General features: G+C 47.3%; 1 protein-coding gene across 1 annotated transcript; it reads right to left on the bottom strand.

Annotated features, from left to right (window-relative positions):
- Positions 1–1579: 1579 nt before the first annotated feature.
- On the bottom strand, positions 1580–12704 carry G6PC (glucose-6-phosphatase catalytic subunit). The gene is made up of 5 exons (XM_031657109.1): positions 12371–12704; positions 9256–9365; positions 6030–6135; positions 4210–4325; positions 1580–3013 (listed from the first exon to the last, which is right to left on the bottom strand). The coding sequence occupies exons 1-5, from the start codon at positions 12598–12600 to the stop codon at positions 2502–2504; spliced, it is 1074 nt and encodes a 357-aa protein (XP_031512969.1). The 5' UTR covers positions 12601–12704; the 3' UTR covers positions 1580–2501.
- Between the last annotated feature and the right edge of the window lie 5343 nt (positions 12705–18047).

Here is an 18047-nt window from a genome sequence, read left to right as displayed (position 1 = left end):
AATGTTCAGTCTTGGCCAACTCTGAATCTTTCTGGTTCTTTGCTGATTTTGGGCCTTCGTTTATGTGCTCGACTCTGCCTTTGCCCCTGTGGATGCTTTATAAGTCTCCCTATCCCTAATGGGACTCTTGGTCAACTCAGGATAGAGCACTTTTCTTCTCCAAAGGGAAAATGCAGGCACAGAGAAACCAAATTATTCGTTTAGGGAAACAGAGCTAGAAATTTAGTTGGGCCAGAATTAGAAACTTCAGATCACATTGCATCTAAAATATAGTAATTAACAAGACTTCATTCTTAAATAAAATGTTGCTTTAATAAAATACTGCACATATATATTTTTCTTTTCAAAGATGTTATAAGCAGGATGGTTGTTTTGAATGATAATGTATTATATACTATATAATTAGTAGCAAAAACAAGGACTTTCAAATAAATAGGCTTCAGCTTTTTTTTTGGTGGGGGGCAGTGTGGGGAAGAAATACTCTGCAAATCAGCTGAGACTGAAAAACAGGCAAGGAGGGCCGGGCGCAGTGGCTCATGCCTGTAATCATAGCACCTTGGGAGGCCGAGGCAGATGGATCACTTAGGTCAGGAGTTTGAGACCAGCCTGGCCAACATGATGAAATCCCATCTCTTCTAAAAATATAAAAATTAGCCTGGCATGGTGGTGCGCGCCGGTAGTCCTAGCTACTGAGGAGGCTGAGACATGAGAATTGCTTGAACCAGGAGGAAGAGGTTGCAGTGAGCCAAGATCGTGCCACTGCACTCCAGCCTGGGTGATAGAGTAAGACTCCGTCTCAAAAGAAAAGAAAAGAAAAACAGGCAAGGATGGCTAGCTGGACATAGTGGCTTGCACCTGTAGTCCCAGCTATGCAGGAGGCTGCGGTATGGTGGGAGGATTGCTTGAGCCCAGGAATTCAAGAGCAGCCTGGGCAATGTAGTGAGACCCTGTCTCAAAAAAAATAAAATAAAGCTTGACTTTCCTTTTAAGAATGTGCTCTGGTCAAGGCTGTGGCTCAAGCCTGTAATCCCAGCACTTTGGGAGGTCGAGATCATGATCACAAGGTCAGGAGATCGAGACCATCCTGGCTAACCCGTGAAACCCTGCCTCTACTAAAAATACAAAAAAATAAGTCGGCTAGGCAGAGCGGGCTTCGTAGTCCCAGCTACCGGGAGGCTGAGGCAGGAGAATGGCGGAACCCGGGAGGCATGGAGCTGCAGTGAGCTGAGATCCGCCACTGCACTCCAGCCTGGTGACAGAGCTTCCAGACCCCGCTCAAAAAAAAAAAAAAAAAAAAAAAGAATGTGCTCTTGGTTGGCTTGGGATAGAGAAAGGAGTCATATTTACCCTCTGGGAATCAAAAGAAACACTGGAGTGACCTCTGAGAGAGAAATCCTGGCCCTACCCTTGTCATTCTGCCCAAGATTTCAGAGCCTAATTGAAACATACAAAAGCACCACCAGAGTTGCCCTCTAGCCATCTGAAGATCCAGTGGGGTGGATGTGGAGCCAGTGGAAAAATCTGGAAAAAGCAGAGCTGGGGGTTATAAGGAGGATGATGTAATGTGATAGAGGAGATGTCAGCTATACCTGAATGTTCGGACCTAGTGCAATATCTGGGTCACTGCAGCCATTCAGAAATCCGAGGAAATACAAAGACCGTGTATGCACAGTAAAAAAATACTAGAAGCAGAATTACCCCACTAACCACCTATTAATTATACTCACGCTGGTCCCCCATTACTGAGAGTGCATTACTATACAATTAAAGCCATTTAGACATGGCTTGGCATAGCACTTGCATGATACGCTACATACTAAAAACTCCTCCTTATGTAGCCTTTTTTTCTTATCAGATTCAGAGCTCCTTTCTCCTTTTCTTGGTAAGGATGAACACAGGTAGAAAATTCTCAGTTAGGATCTCCAGCCTGGGCTTGTGATCTGACCCTACCTGGAAGTCTTACTTTTGTATATCTGACAGAAGAACAAGTAAGTCAGTCTTCAGGGGAAAATCCAGAACAACCCAACTTCTAGCATCAGGTCTTTCTCAATAGCTTTTCATTAGCTTTTCAAAAACGTCACCCAATATGATTAGGATTGTAAAAGAGGACCACCTGAGCTGACAGCACCTCTGGCCTCAAAATGGGCTGGCAGAAGACCATTCAAAGATAAAATGGGCTGTTCCAATGGGAGTGAGCTCCCTACCTGTGAGAGTATTCAAGTAGAGAGAGGAGGACCTCCTAGCAGGAAACTTGCTTATGCTGGGAGGATGTATGTGATATGGCACCTCCATCTGAGAGAGTCTACGCTGAGGGCAGGCTGGAGTCACACATAGGAATAAGCCAGGCGACCCTCCAATCTGCCATCTGTGATTTAATTTCACAATGGCAGAATGGATGGCATGTCACTTGCTCCAAATACCAGCACCCATTGCTTCAAATACTAGTCCCCCTCAATCCCTGGCACAGTTGTTGACTTGAAATACTGAAGACTGCACATCCCTTACAATGACTTCTTGTGTGGCTGGCCCAGGACCTGGGCGAGGCAGTAGGGGATGACACTGACGGATGCCAGGGGCACTACCGCACTCTTGCAGAAGGACAAGACGTAGAAGACCAGCTCGACTTGGGACGGGGGTTTCAAGGAGTCAAAGAGGTGCAGGAGGACGAGGGAGGCTACAATAGAGCTGAGGCGGAATGGGAGCCACTTGCCGAGTTTCCCCTTGCAGCTTTCCCTGTACATGCTGGAGTTGAGAGCCAGCCCCAGGCCAAAGAGGGTGCCCAGGTTCTTGAGGAGGCTGGCAAAGGGCGTGGTGTCAATGTGGACCCATTCTGGCCGCTCGCACCACCTCTGGGCTTTCTCCAGAGTCCATAGGAGGTCTACACCCAGTCCCTTAAGCAGCAGATAAAATCCGATGGCGAAGCTGAACAGGAAGAAGGTAATGAGAAAATATTTCTTGAGACTGGCATTATAGATGCTGTGGATGTGGCTGAAAGTTTCTGCAACAGCAATGCCTGAGTGGAAGAAAGAATTACTGTGAGAGATAGGAAGGATCTGGGACCTTTGCTAGAGGTGGGTTTGGAGCAGTGGGTGACATGCCAGCTGTTCTGTGACTGTGGAATTAAATCACAGATGGCAGATTGGAGGGTCGCCTGGCTTATTCGCATGTGTGACTCCAGTCTGCCCTCAACATAGACTCTTTCAGATGGAGGTGCCATATCACGTACATTCTCCCCCCATACGCAAATTTCCTACCAGGAGGTCCTCCTATCTCTACTTGAGTACCCTTAGAGGTAGGGAGCTCACCTCCACTAGAACAGTCCATTTTATCTTTGAATGGAATTGATTGCTGAATAGTTCTTCCTTGTCTGTGTGAAACTGGTCCCCCTCTAATACTGTCTATTTTCTCAGTTCTTTCTGCAGGAGTTAGTAAATGATGAATCTAGTCCCTCTGTCACACATTTGGACACAGTTATTCTCTCTAACCTAAACATTCCCAGGTTTTTCAAGTGATATGGCTTCCAGGTTCTTCCTCAAACATAGAACCCACTACTAAATGCTGTGTTACTTTTGTGATTACCATGAAACCATCATCTCCCTTGTTCTCAACATTCTTCTTTGAATGCTGCTGTGTTCTGTTCTTACAAATCTCCAGGGGAGAAATTCCACAGTTTTGTTAAGGTCTTATATTCTAGTGCCTCCCACAAAATCTTTCTTATGTTTAACCTAAATCTTGTCTTACCCTTGTTAACTGGATCTAAGAAAACACAGATATTCAAAACTCTGAACCTATAAAAGAGATTAACTGCAGTTATCTATTAGGTTTGCAAATGAATGTATTTAAATAAAGAGCTTTCCTAGGACACCGTGTTAATTTGTTAAATTTGGCAGATTCCCTGAAAAGTAAATTAGGGCCTGTTGAAGATCAGTAAGAAATAAAGATTGTAAAAAGCTCCGAGATTTCAAGCTAATTCAATTTGGTTAGTTAATTTGATGCATGGTAACTTCTACACAATTCATTCTATGGATCTGGGCACTCCTACAGAAATTAATCATTTCAACTTGCTCATTCTTGACTTTGAACCCACAGAAATGCTCACAGTACCGATTACACACAGGATGTGGCTGGAATGCTGGGATTTTGTCCTCATTAGGGGGAGAAATGGAATGGGGTTGGGGGGAGGAGGAAGGGAGTCAGATCAGCCCATACCTGACAGGACTCCGGCAACAACTTGATGAGGAAAATGAGCAGCAAGGTAGATTCGTGACAGACAGACGTTCAGCTGCACAGCCCAGAATCCCAACCACAAAATGACATTCAAGCACCTGCAACAGAAGAGGCAACCATAACAGAACACAGGTGCAGACCCTTCAGAAAAGAAAACAGCCCCGGCAGGAATGTTGGAGCCTAGCAAACTTAGGTGCTCTCAGTGGAATTTTTGTAAATTAAAGCCGGTACTCAAAAGCCCAAAGATGCCTGTTGGGGGCTGGGTGCAGTGGCTCTTACCTGTAATCCCAATACTTTGGGAGGCCAAGGTGAGAGGATCACTTGAGGCCAGGAGTTCAAGACCAGTTTAGGCAACATAGCAAGACCCCTGTATCTTTAAAAAAAAATCAAAATTGACCAGGCATGGTGGCTCACGCTTGTAATCCCAGCACTTTGGGAGGCCGAGGTGGGTGGATCACTTGAGGTCAGGAGTTTGAGACCAGCCTGATCAACAGGTGAAACCCCTTCTCTACTTAAAAAAAAAAAAAAAAAAAATTACAAAATTAGCCGGGTGTGGTGCTGCATGCCTATAATCCCAGCTACTTGAGAGGCTGAGGCAGGAGAATTGCTTGAACCCAGGAGGTGGAGGTTGCAGTGAACCGAGATCACACCATTGCACTCTAGCCTGGGCAACAACAGCGAAACTCCATCTCAAAAATAATAATAATAATAATAAAAAGTAGGCCGGGCACGGTGGCTCACGCCTGTAATCCTAACACTTTGGGAGGCTGAGGCGGGCGGATCACTAGGTCAGGAGTTCGAGACCAGCCTGGTCAATATGGTGAAACCCCATCTCTACTAAAAATACAAAAATTAGCCGGGTGTGGTGGTACGAGCCTGTAGTCCCAGCTACTCGAGAGGCTGAGGCAGAAGAATAGCTTGAACCCAGGAAGCAGAAGTTGCAGTGGGGCGAGATTGCGCCACTGCACTCCAGCCTAGGCGACAGAGCGAGACTCCGTCTCAAAAAAAAAAAAAAAGAAAGATGCCTGTGGCAAGTGGTGAACCCTTGTGTATATGAATTTTAACCTCCCTGTTTTATCTATTTGATAATTAAGGATTTGCATGGGCTGGCACCATGGCTCACGCCTGTAATCCCAATATTTTAGGAGGCTGAGGCAAGCCAATTGCTCGAGATCAAGACCAGCCTGAGCCTGGGCAACATTGCAGAACCCTGTCTCTACAAAAAGATACGAGAAATTAGCTGGGTGTGGTGTGTGGCCTGTGGTCCCAGCTACTCAGACGGCTGAGGTGGGAGGATCGCTTGAGTCTGGGAGGTAGAGGTTGCAGCGAGCCGTTACCGTTTCACTGCACTTCAGCCTGGATGACAGACGAGACCCCGTTTCAAAAACAAAAATAAAAAGGCTTTGCACTGTGGCTGCACACCCGGAATTCTCTGTAATAGGAATATCTTCTGTTTCTCTGGTTATTTTAACCTGAGTGGGCGACTCTGTGGTTGGTACAGACATGCGTTTTTATTTAAGCCCTACTGCTACCTCACTACCTGATTTTTATAAGTCCCTTTATGGTGTTGGGCCTTGTTTCCTTATCTGTAAATCAAGAGATTGCACTACTGGATCCCTTTCAGCCCAAACATTCCGTGACTCTGAGTTTCACCCTTATCCAAACTGCCACAACTCTGAATCAGTGCCTGCCCAGGTGTGGGAGCAGGCTAGGGGTATGTGAGGAAGAGCACGTGGTGTGTCAGCTACAGAGAGAGCCGCCTCCTGCCCTCCACCACCTACACCCCAGTGGTGAGTTCTTACCGAAATCCGTAGGTCGGCTTTTTCTTTCCCCGAAAGATGGAAAGAGTAGATGTGACCATCACGTAGTATACACCTGCTGTACCCATGGCATGGCCAGAGGGGCTCCCTAAAGGGCAGGAAAGAGAATGAGTACAGGTGAAAAAGTCCTCATCTGGGAGACAGCGCATCATTTACCCAGCCATCCCCCTATCCACCCGTCTACCCATTCATACATCTGTTTACCCCCCAATCCATCCACGCATCTTCCCATCTATTCGTTATCCATAAGTCATTTATTTAACAAATTTCCATCTACTATGCACCAGGCATTGTGCAAGGCTCTGGGAATACAATGGTGAGCAAAACCAGAGAGGGTCCCTGCTCTTGCAGTTAAATGCAGTCTGGAGATTACACAAAGAATCAGTATACTGGGCGTACAATTACAAACTGATCTGCCCTCCACATCTTCTGTTCCTTCTCACCTTGCACACTCTTCTGGCTACACTGGCCTCATTGCTTTCCTTTAAACACACCAAGCACGTTCCCACCTCAGGGCTTTTGCATGGCGATCCTCTCTGGCCAGACAGCCCTTCATAGCTCTTCTGCCAGAAACTTACTCCCTCACATCCTTTAAGACTTGACTGAGATCTCACATTCTCAGTGAGTCCTACTCTGACCACGCTATCTAACCCTGCCTGCAACCGGTTCCGTTTTTTGTTTTGTTGTTTGTTTTTTAGAGATGGGGTCTTGCTCTGTCTCCTAGGCTGCAGTGCAGTGCCATGATCATAGCTCACTGCAGCCTTGACCTCCTGGACTCAAGCAATCCTCCCGCCTCAGCCCCTTGAGTAGCTGGGACCACAGGTGCACACCACCACACCCAGCAATTTTTTTTTTTTTTTTTTTGAGACGGAGTCTCGCTCTGTCACCCAGGCTGGAGTGCAGTGGCCGGATCTCAGCTCACTGCAAGCTCCGCCTCCCGGGTTTACGCCATTCTCCTGCCTCAGCCTCCCGAGTAGCTGGGACTACAGGTGCCTGCCACCTCGCCCGGCTAGTTTTGTATTTTTTAGTGGAGACGGGGCTTCACCATGTTAGCCAGGATGGTCTCGATCTCCTGACCTCGTGATCCGCCCGTCTCGGCCTCCCAAAGTGCTGGGATTACAGGCTTGAGCCACCGCGCCTGGCCCAGCAAATTTTTAAAATGTGTTGTGTTTGTTTGTTTGTTTTTGCCCAGGCTGGTTTTGAACACCTGGGCTCAAGCAATCCTCCCACCCTTGGCCTCCCAAAGTGTTGGGATTATAGGTGTGCGCCACCATGCCCAGTCTGGTTCCTATCCCATTCTTAATTCCTCTACCCTGAGAGACAGAGGGTCCTGAGATGTGCCGCCCAGACCTCCCTCCTGAACTGCAGGACTTATTTCGTAGCTGTTGAGAGTGTGTGGCAGATGGCTCTCTGCTCTCAGCCTTCTCCGGGCATTGCCCTGGGCTAAAGAGAGTCGCCTTGATCAAGGTTACGCTCTCCCCGGGATCTGATTCCCTTGACCCAACTGGGGCCAACTCTGAGGAGCCATCCCCAGCTTCAGAGCTCCCTGTGGAGTTGGATGAGGCAGAATCACAACCGGACCTCTCCTTATGCCCTGTTCCTGTTCCTTCCCTTCTACAAGTATAGTTCCTCAGAGTATCTAAACTCCTGCATGTGAACCTCCATTTCAGCCTGCTTTCCAGGAAACCCCATAGATAAATAAAGGCTTTCTTTCCTCCCTCCCTCCCTCCCTCCCTTCATTCCTCCCTTCCTTTCTGCCTCCCTTCCTCCCTCCCTTCTTCTTCCCTGTAACTAATTATATACCTTGGGTAATTCATTTAAACTTTTTTTTTTTTTTTTTTGAGACAGAATCTTTCTCTGTTGCCCAGGCTAGAGTGCAGTGGCACAATTTTGGCTCACTGCAACCTCTACCTCCCGGGTTGAAGTGATTCTCCTGCCACAGCCTCCTGGGTAGCTGGGATTACAGGTGCCTGCCACCACACCCGGCTAAGTTTTTGTATTTTTTTTTATTAGTGATGAGATTTTACCATGTTGGCCAGGCTGGTCTTGAACTCCTCACCTCAGGTGATCCACCCACCTCAGCCTCCCAAAGTGCTGGGAATACAGGTGTGAGCCACCATGCCTGGCCTATCCTACATATTAATAGTTTACTTTTTTCTTGAGACAGAGTCTCCTTCTGTACTCAGGCTGGAGTGCAGTGGCCCGATCTTGGTTCACTGCAACCTCTGCCTCCTAGGTTCAAGCAGTTCTCCTGCCTCAGCCTCCCAGGTAGCTGAGACTACAGGCATGTGCCATCACGCCTGACCAATTTTTGCATTTTTAGTGGAGACAGCATTTTACAATGTTGGCCAGGCTGGTCTTGAACTCCCGACCTCAGGTGATCTACCCACCTTGGCCTCCGAAAGTGCTGGGATTACAGGCATGAACCACCACGCCTGGCCTAGTTTACTTATTTATTACAATTTTTGTATATTTCACCTCCTCTATTCAGATTTCAGCTCCACAAGGGCAGGGATCTTTGTGTCTGTGAGGTATCCCTAGCACATAGAACAGCGTAGAGCTCCCAGTAGGTGCTTGGTAAGTAACAGCTGAATGAGTGAATGCTCTGAGGTGAATGAATGGTCTGTGAGAGCGAATAACTAAGGGACCTTCCCTAGTTTTGGGGTCAGGAAAGGGTCTCTGAGGAAGGGATGCTAGTACCTTAGAGGGTACTAGTCTCAGAGGGCAGCTGAGACTTTAGGGCAAGGGAGGGGGCTTCCTATTACATACTGAAAATGAAATCTATCATTTGATTTGACAGTACCCATCTGGCTGTAACTAATAAAATGTAGGCATGCGAGGGATTGGACAGTCAGCTCAGGAGGGCACATCCAGTGGGCCGGGCCATTGGGAAGGACCCCCAGGAGCTCAGGCTTCTGCCCCCTCCTTTCTCAGGACACAGCGCTGCAGGGCAGTGACTCTCATGAGCCTTTGCCCGTGGGTGCCCGTACCTCTCTGGACTCCACCCAGGTTCTGTAACAGGCAGATTTCCAATACTACTGTGCTATTCAGGAAAGCATTGCTGAAGTGAATTAATTTGTGCCAATTGAAGAGCATGACAAAAGTACAAAGGAATGGCTTTCCTCATGTGCCCTCAAGGTCAGTGTCATCCATAACAGATGAACAAGGTCCACCCAGCTTCTGTCTCTACAGGGGCTGGGATGCTTACCTGGTCCAGTCTCACAGGTGACAGGGAACTGCTTTATCAGGGGCACAGAAGTGTTGCCGTAGTAGTTGGTGTCCAAAACCCACCAGTATGGACGCTGTCCAAAGAGAATCCTATGGAGAAACAGAACGAGTTTCTGGGGTTACTGAATGAACGCTTTTGCCCAAAGCCCACACCTTCAAGAAGAGTGTAGCTTGAGAAGGATTTCACATGTTGCCTCTAGAAGGGAGAACTGGGTGGCTGGGGAGAAGTGTGAGAGGGAGATGTTTCATGACACATCCTTATATATGTAACTTCATTTTGAACTGTTTGTTTGAATGTATTTCCTTCCTTCCTTCCTTCCTTCCTTCCTTTCTCTCACTCTTTTTTTCTTTCTTTCTTTCCTTCCTTCCTTCCTTCTTTTATTTTTTTTTGAGACAGGATCTGGCTCAGTAACCCAGTCTGGAGTGCAGTGGCGCAATCTCAGCTCATTGCAACCTCTACCTCCTGGGCTCCTCCCACCTCAGCCTCCTGAATAGCTGGGACTACAGGTGTGTGCCATCACACCTAGCTAGTTTTTGTATTTTTAGTAGAGATGGGGTTTGACCATGTTGCCCAGGCTGGTCTCCATCTCCTGAACTCAGGCAGTGCTCCCACCTCGGCCTCCCAAAGTACTGGGATTACAGGCATGAGCCACTGCGCCTGACTGTATGATCTATTTAAACACAAATAATGAAGCCCAAGATTCTGAACTCCGGGCAGGTGCAGTGGCTCACACCTGTAATCCCAGCACTTTGGGAGGCCGAGGAGGGCGGATCGCATGAGGTCAGGAGTTTCAGACCAGCCTGGCCAACATGGTGAAACACTGTTTCTACCAAAAAATATAAAGAATTAGCCAGGTGTGGTGGTGCGTGACTTTAATCCCAGCTACTCAGGAGGCTAAGGCAGGAGAATCACTTGAACCTGGGAGGCGGAGGTTGCAGTAAGCCGAGATTATGCCACTGCACTACAGGCTGGGCGACAGAGCGAGACTCCATGTCAAAAAAAAAAAAAAAAAAAAGATCCTGAAATCCATATAATGGCAGCTATGTGACTTTTTTTTTTTTTTTTTTTTTTTAACCTCAAGCAGTATTTGTCCTGGAAGAATGCATATGGAACTAGAGTTTGAAACTTGGACTTGCATATAGCATGGGTTCCCTCAGGCCTCAAGGAATCTTGCATTTCCTCTGACATCAGAGAATGTACTCCAGCCCCTAGGACGAGCTCCCCCAGGAAACATGGCCTGCATTTCCATCAGAATTGCTCTCTGTAAGGATGTATATAGCTTCGGAATGCTCTCTGCTTTGAAACAGAGTGTCTCAGACAAACCACTTCCCCTTTAAAAGCACTAGATGTATCTTTCACTGTGGAAATAGGTGTCAACTGTCAGTCAGGATGCCTTTTATCCCCTGTGACGGTGGAATAGTGATTTCTCACCGAAATCAGGGAGAGCCACTAACTCTGACCTCCACCAACCCAGAGAGATTGCATGGTTCTTCAATGGAGATCAGATGTTTGGAATAACACTTCATCTTCTTATTTTTTAGAATCATGTGGCTGGGTGTGGTGGCTCACGCCTGTAATCCTAGCACTTGGGGAGGCCAGGGCAGGCGAATCATGAGGTCAGGAGTTTGAGACCAGCCTGGTCAACATCGTGAAACCCTGTCTCTAATAAAAATACAAAAAAATTAGCCAGGCATGGTGGCGGGCGCCTGTAATCCCAGCTACTCAGGAGGCTGAGGCAGGAGACTCACTTGAACCCGAATGGCAGAGGTTGCAGTGAGCTGAGATCACGCCATTGCACTCCAGCCGGGTGATACTGCAAGACTCCGTCTCAAACAAATGAAAGAGAGAGAGAGAGAGAGAGAGGGAGGGAGGGAGAGAGAGAGAAAGACAGAAAGAGAGAGAGAAAGAGAAAGACAGAGAGAGAGAAAGAAAAGAAAAGAGAAAAGAAAAGAAAAGAAAGAAGCCATAATGGGAATGTTTATGTGGTAGAAAACTGGCAAATGCTAAACTCAGGGCTTTTTCCCCCCCACAAAGAGTCAGTTTATCAGCACTGGATGTAACATAGTTCTTAAGAGCATTGCTGCGGAAGCCAGCCTGCCTGCCTGGGCTTCTGTCCTGGCTCAGCATGTACTAACCTCGTTGGCCTAATCATTTAACTCAGCACCTTGGTCTCTGCATCTACTATTTCTGTAAATAGCAGTAACTACCTCACAGAAAAGCACATAGCACATGGCCTGGCATGTACTGTTTAGTAAATGTTAACCCTGATTGTTATTAAGCTGCCAGAGATAACCTATTTGTAGATTATAAAACAGAAACTCAGATAATTGATATAACTTGCCAAGGACATGTAGTTGGTGGGTGGTAGAACGAGGGCTGGAGCCCGGTTCCCAGGGTGACTTTTCATTACCCCACAAAACAGGCTGTTGAATCATCTGTTTCCTTTTTTCATACAGCATACATCCTCTTTTTTTTTTTTTTTTTTTTTGAGACAGGGTCTTACTCTGTTGCCCAGGCTGGAATGCAGTGGCATGATCTCAACTCACTGCAACCTCCTCCGCCTCTCACCTGAGCCGCCTGAGTAGCTGGGACTACAGGTGCACACCACCACGCCCAGCTAATTTTTGTAATGTTTTTGTAGAGATGGAGTATCCTTGTGTTGCCCAGGCTGGTCTTGAACTCCTGAGTTCGCCCAGGAGTGATTCGCCCACCTCGGCCTCCCAAAGTGCTGGGACTACTGGTGTGAGCCACCATGCCTGGTCCCATACATCTTTCTTTATGTTACCTCTTCTGCTTCACACTAAGAAAACTCTTTGCTCAAAGCCTATATAATTCAGACTTTTCACGAAATTCAACTGTCCTACCCTTTAACCCATATGAAATAGGCTTTCCTGTATTTTCAACTCACTGGTAGGATTTTTTTCTGTCTTCCCCCTTTATGTAGATGATCCAAAGTCAGAGAGAAGGGTTGGGAGGATGAGTAGCCCGTGGCTTCCTGAATAGCCTGGGGGAAAGCAACTTCTGATGGACAGATATTTCCAGAGTGAATGCCAGCCTCTTTTTCTTGCCGATCTCCTCTCTATATGGTTCTTACCACTTAAAGACGAGGTTGAGCCAGTCTCCAATCACCGCTACCCAGAGGAGTTTAATGCCCACAGCTTCCTGAAGATGGAACCAGATGGGGAAGAGGACGTAGAAGGCATTCCTGAGGTCTGCAATCACGGACACCAAGATGAACCAGTCCTGGGAGTCTTGGTAATTCACCTGGAGGTAGTGTGTTGACTGGATCCCAAAGTCATGGAGAACATTCATTCCTTCCTCCATCCTCGTTTCCCTTGGCACCTCAGGAAGACGTCAGCAGAGCCCTTGCAGTTATTCCAGGCTTGGTGGTGATTGCTCTGCTATCAGTCTGTGCCTTGCCCCTGTTTTATATGCCCTGTATCCAGTATTCAGGTCAACCCAGCCCTGATCTTTGGACTCAAAAACCACTTTTGTCTAAAATGTATTGATCAAAGGTGCATCACCAGTAGGTTGATGCGAACATGTTCAGGGTGATTTACGTAAAATAGAAAAACAGGCACACAAAAACAGCCTGATCGGCCATGTACTCAGCAGGGCCAATGATTAACTTTGGCATGCTTCTTGGCAGTGCAAGGGGCTGCCCTCCTGGTCCCCGAAACCAGGCCAGAGACACAGGACAGAGTCTACATCCACGATGATTCTTGCAAAGATGTCAGATTTTCTATGCCTGCAACTGTACTTATTTGGGGACAAAGAAAAATCTTGGTGCTCTAGCTGCTCAAGTTTTAAGTTCTTAATTTTAAAATTAGTAAGTTCTAGCTGGTTGTGGTGGCTCACATCTGTAATCTCAGCAATTTGGGAGGCTGAGGTGGGAGGATCCCTTGAAGCCAGGAGTTGGAGACCAGCCTGGGCAACAAAGCAAGACCCCCATCTCTACACAAACATTTAAAAAATTGTTTTGGTGTGTGTGATGGTGTACTCTTGTAGTCCCAGCTATTCAGGAGGCTGAGGCAGGAGGATTGCTTGAGCCCAGGAACTGGAGGCTGCAGTGAGCTATTGTCCCACCACTGCACTCCAGCCTGGGCAATCGAGCAAGACCCCAATCTCTAAAAAAACAAAACAAAAGAAAAACAACAAATAAAATACAGTAACTTCTATTGTACTGGGGACTGTCATCTTGCTGGCCTTTCCTTAACTGTGTTAGAGTCTAGGGTCTGCCTCTGGTTTGGGAAATCAACCCCCTTCCTGGTATTGGCCTCATATCTCTTAGGATCATAAAGTAATCATTTTTTAATGCAGTGATTAGTTCATTTAATGATCTTAAAGTTACAGCCCTTGGTGTTGTTTTCTTTTTTAAAATTTCTCTCTTTTTTCTTTTTTGAGACAGGTTCTCACTCTGTCTCCCAGGCTGGAGTGCAGTGGCATAATCACGGCTCACTGCAGCCTCAACCTCTTGGGCTCATGTGATCCTCCTGCCTCAGCCTCCTGAGTAGCTGGGACCACAGGCACACGCCATCATGCCTGGCTAATTTTTCTATCTTTTGTAGAGACGAGGTTTTTCCATGTTGCCCAGGCTGGTCTTCAATTCCTGAGCTCAAGCGATCTGCCAGTCTTGGCCTCCCAAAGCTCTGGGATTACAGGTGTGAACCACCATGCCTGGCCAAGTGTTTTAACTCATACGTTTAAGCAAAAGAATGAATGTATAGTCTTCCTGTGCAACAATATGATGAACATATGGTTCTAAATAAGAATATCAGCAAATTGGTAACTGGAGACTTAAAGACTTTGTTTGAAACTTTCAGTTATTTTTGAAAAAGGGCTTCTATGTTTTGAGCTTTCTTATATATATGTGTGTGTGTGTAGATACACAAAAGAAAGCTCAAGATACACTGTGTGTGTGTGTGTGTGTGTGTGTGTGTGTGTACTGTATATCAGCCTACAAATAGTAGAGAGACCAAAACCCTCCCACTGAGGTCACAGAGGACTATGAGAGGAACCAGGGAATGAATCAGGTAACGAATTCATGCATTTTTAAAAATACAGCTATTTAATCATGCTTCATATCACTATTATTATTTAATTATTTATTTATTTTTGTAGAAACAGGGTCTCACTATGCTGCCCAGGATGGTCTCAAATTCCTGGCTTCAGGTGATCTTCCCACCTCACCCTTGCAAAGTGTTGGCATTACAGGCATGAGCCACTGCCTCCAAATTCATGCATTTTTGAGGATAAGAGCCAGGGGGAATAAAATGTTTAAAAACTTGCCTGAATTTCCCATCATTAAGTCCATATTGACATGTAAGGGGTAGCTGGGGACAGAGAAAAGAGACTCAGAGCTAATGAATCTGTGGCAAAGGTCGACAGCATTCCATGCTGGAAATGATTAAAACATCCTCCAGGAGGTATGACCTGGAGTCTCCTCCCCACCCCACCAAGGGCTCCCACCCAGCCCATGCTGACTCCAATTGCCCTTGACTGCATAGTTTCTGCTGGTCCAAGCAACCTTCTCCTGCCACGCCTAACCTTGGAGAGCAGGTAATGTGGTGGTAACTGTGGGTGGGTGCAAAGTAAGCCCATGCGTGGCAGGCAGTGCTGGGGCATGGGGTATATGTGATCTGCACTGTCAGGGCTGCTGGGCCATAGGTAGGGAGCCTCCCTCTACCCAGATAAGCCTCTGTTGTGGAGTAACTATTGCAGTGACCTCTGGGATGAGAGTTTCTATGGTCTGAGGTGAGTCAAGGTGAGTCTAAAAAAATATACAAAGGCCACCGTCTGGGTCATGGCAGGGCAGCTAGGAGCCCGGGTCTCTGAGTCGGGAGGGGTTCTATCATCATGTGCTCAGCACATGGGGAGCAAATGGAGAGCCCTATTTTCTGAGAAGCCTCAGGGAGAATGCCCCTATAGATGAGGAGTTGATAAGTGATGGAGCTGACATCCCACTCTTGGCATCCAGGGGCAGTGGGAGTCTTCCTGGCCGTTGGCCACCAGGCAGGGGGACCCTCTAGATCAGAGCAACCTCATAGTCTTGACATGATGAGCTAGTCCTCACCTTTCCACCTGCCAGCCCCTTTCTGCTTCCTCCAGCATGTTTTTATCTGTGGGAAAACAGGCGAAGCCCCAGCTTGTTAGAAAACTGACTGCATCAAGACACTGTGGATTCTCAAAGGTCTTGTGGATATATGAGGTGAGTGGCTAGAAGTTTTGCTGAGAATCCACTTGTTTATCTGTTTATTTATTTGAGATGGGGTCTCACTCTGTTGCCCAGGCTGTCCTGCGGTGGCACCATCACAGCTCACTGCAGCCTCAATCTCCTGGACTTAAGGTATCCTCTTGCCTCAGCCTCTGGGAAGCTGGGACTACAGGCCCACACCACCAAACCTGGCTAAGTTTTTATTTGTTGTGGAGATGGGGGGGTGGTCTCTGTATGTTGCCTAGACTAGTCTCGAACTCCTGGCCTCAGGTGATCCTCCTGCTTTGGCCTCCCAAAATGCTGGGATTACAGGTATGAGTAACAGCGCCCTGCAGAATCCACTCATTTAAAGAACCATCTCCAGAGAGGGGTTCCCGCCATCTCCCTCTAACTCCTGTTCTTTTCCCTTTTCAAGAAGTGCTCTGGTTTAATTCAACCAACGCTTCCTGAGCAAAGCACCATGCCTGGCTCTCTGAGGAATTACAAGTTAAAAGCCAGGCCGGGCATGTGGCTCACACCTGTAATCCCAGCACTTTGGGAGGCCGAGGCGGGCAGATCACCTGAGGTCAGGAGTTCAAGACCAGCCTGGCCCATACGGTAAAACCCCGTCTCTACTAAAAATACAAAAATTAGCTGGGTATGGTGGGGGGCACCTATAGTCCTAGCTACTCGGGAAGCTGAAGCAGGAGAATCACTTAAACCCGGGAGGTGGAGGTGGCAGTGAGTGGAGATCCTGCCACTGCACTCCAGCCTCAGTGACAGAGCAAGACTGTCTCAAGAAAAAAAAAAAGAAAGTTGCCAGGCGCGGTGGCTCAAGCCTGTAATCCCAGCACTTTGGGAGGCCGAGACGGGTGGATCACGAGGTCAGGAGATCGAGACCATCCTGGCTAACACAGTGAAACCCCGTCTCTACTAAAAAATAAAAAAAAAAAAACTAGCTGGGCGAGGTGGCCGGCGCCTGTAGTCCCAGCTACTCAGGAGGCTGAGGCAGGAGAATGGCCTGAACCCGGGAGGCGGGGCTGGCAGTGAGCCAAGATCCAGCCACTGCTCTCCAGTCTGGGCGACAGAGCAAGACTCCGTCTCAAAAAAAAAAAAAAAAAAAAGTTAAATCCTAGCTCTCTTCCAGGACTTTGGTGGTCTAGTGGGACAGGGTGGCCTGACATTTACAAAACTATGTAAACTGGAGGATCCTTATGTAAGTGACAAGCTACAAGTCCGCCAAAAGTCACTGACATAAGGCAGATTGATTAATAGGAGAAAAGGAATGCAAATGTATGTAACATGTATACATGGGAGGCTTAAGAATGAAGATCCAACTTCCCAGTGAGGTATGGAAGCTCATCCACCATCTTGAAGTTACAGAAAGAATGGGTGGCTTGGATTCTGTTAAAAACAGGTCATGGGAAGGGGGAGAAGAGGAATTCTATCGAAGGGCAGAGGGAGAATGATTGGATCGAGGAACAAAAATTAACTTGTAAATAGTTCTCCCTGGATTTTAAATGGTCCTCAGAGACAGTCATTATCTTGAAAAAGGGTCATGTTGAGACTCTTTTTATGGCTACATTTTTGGTCTTCTTTCCTGTAATGGATAATGGGATAAAGGAAGGAGGAGAAGAACAATTGTTCTTGTAAGTCAGTCCTATTTTCTTTTTTTTGAGACAGAGTATCACACTTATTGCCCAGACTGGAGTGCAATGGGATGATCTCAGCTCACTGCAACCTCCACCTCCTGGGTTCCACCGGTTCTTGTGCCTCATCCCCCCAAGTAGCTGGAATTATAGGCGTGTGTCACCAGGCTCAGCTAATTTTTGTATTTTTAGTAGAGATGGGATTTTGCCATGTTGGCCAGGCTGGTTTTGAACTCCTGACCTCAGGTGATTCACCTGCCTTGGCCTCCCAAAGTGCTGGGATTACAAGTATGAGTCACCACGCCTGGCCAGTCCTGTCTTTATAGGCAAAAGATAGGGGGGAAAAATCTCTTCCAGGCTCCCAGGGGTAAAAAAAACCTCTCAAGGGTTTTTTATTTAATATAGTCATGGCCTGGTGCGATGGCTCGCACCTATAAGCCCAGCACTTTGAGAGGCTGAGGTTGGCGGATCACTTGAGCTTAGGAATTTGAGACCAGCCTGGCCAACATGGTGAAACCCCATCTCTACAAAAAATACAATAATTGGCCAGGTGTAATGGCTCACGCCTGTAATCCAAGCACTTTGGGAGGCTGAGGCGGTTGGATCACCTGAGGTCGAGTGTTCGAGACCAGCCTGACCAACATGGTGAAACTCCATCTCTACTAAAAATACAAAAATTAGCCGGGCGTGGTGGCACATGCCTGTAATCCCAGCTACTCAAGAGGCTGAGGCAGGAGAATCGCTTGAACCCAGGAGGTGGAAGTTGCAGTGAGCTGAGATCATATCACTGCACCCTAACCTGGGCAGCAGAACGAGACTCTGGCCCCCCCCCCCCCACACAAAAAATTAGCCCAGCGAGGTGGTGGGCACCTGTAATCCCGGTACTCGGGAGGCTGAGGTGGGAGGATCACTTGAACCTGGGAGGTACA

The sequence above is a fragment of the Papio anubis genome, chromosome 17 (assembly GCF_008728515.1).
Source record: "Papio anubis isolate 15944 chromosome 17, Panubis1.0, whole genome shotgun sequence".
Lineage (NCBI taxonomy): Eukaryota > Metazoa > Chordata > Mammalia > Primates > Cercopithecidae > Papio > Papio anubis.
Note: the sequence above shows the minus strand (reverse complement) of the source record. Positions and strands in the feature narration are given on the sequence as shown.

Coding starts and splice junctions, on each gene's coding strand:
- G6PC (XM_031657109.1), bottom strand. CDS start 12,600: ATGGAGGAAGGAATGAATGTTCTCCATGACTTTGGGATCCAGTCAACA. Junction 9,366..12,370: donor CTCAACCTCGTCTTTAAGTG/GTAAGAACCATA, acceptor GTTTCTCCATAG/GATTCTCTTTGGACAGCGTC. Junction 4,326..6,029: donor AAGCCGACCTACGGATTTCG/GTAAGAACTCAC, acceptor CTTCTGTTGCAG/GTGCTTGAATGTCATTTTGT.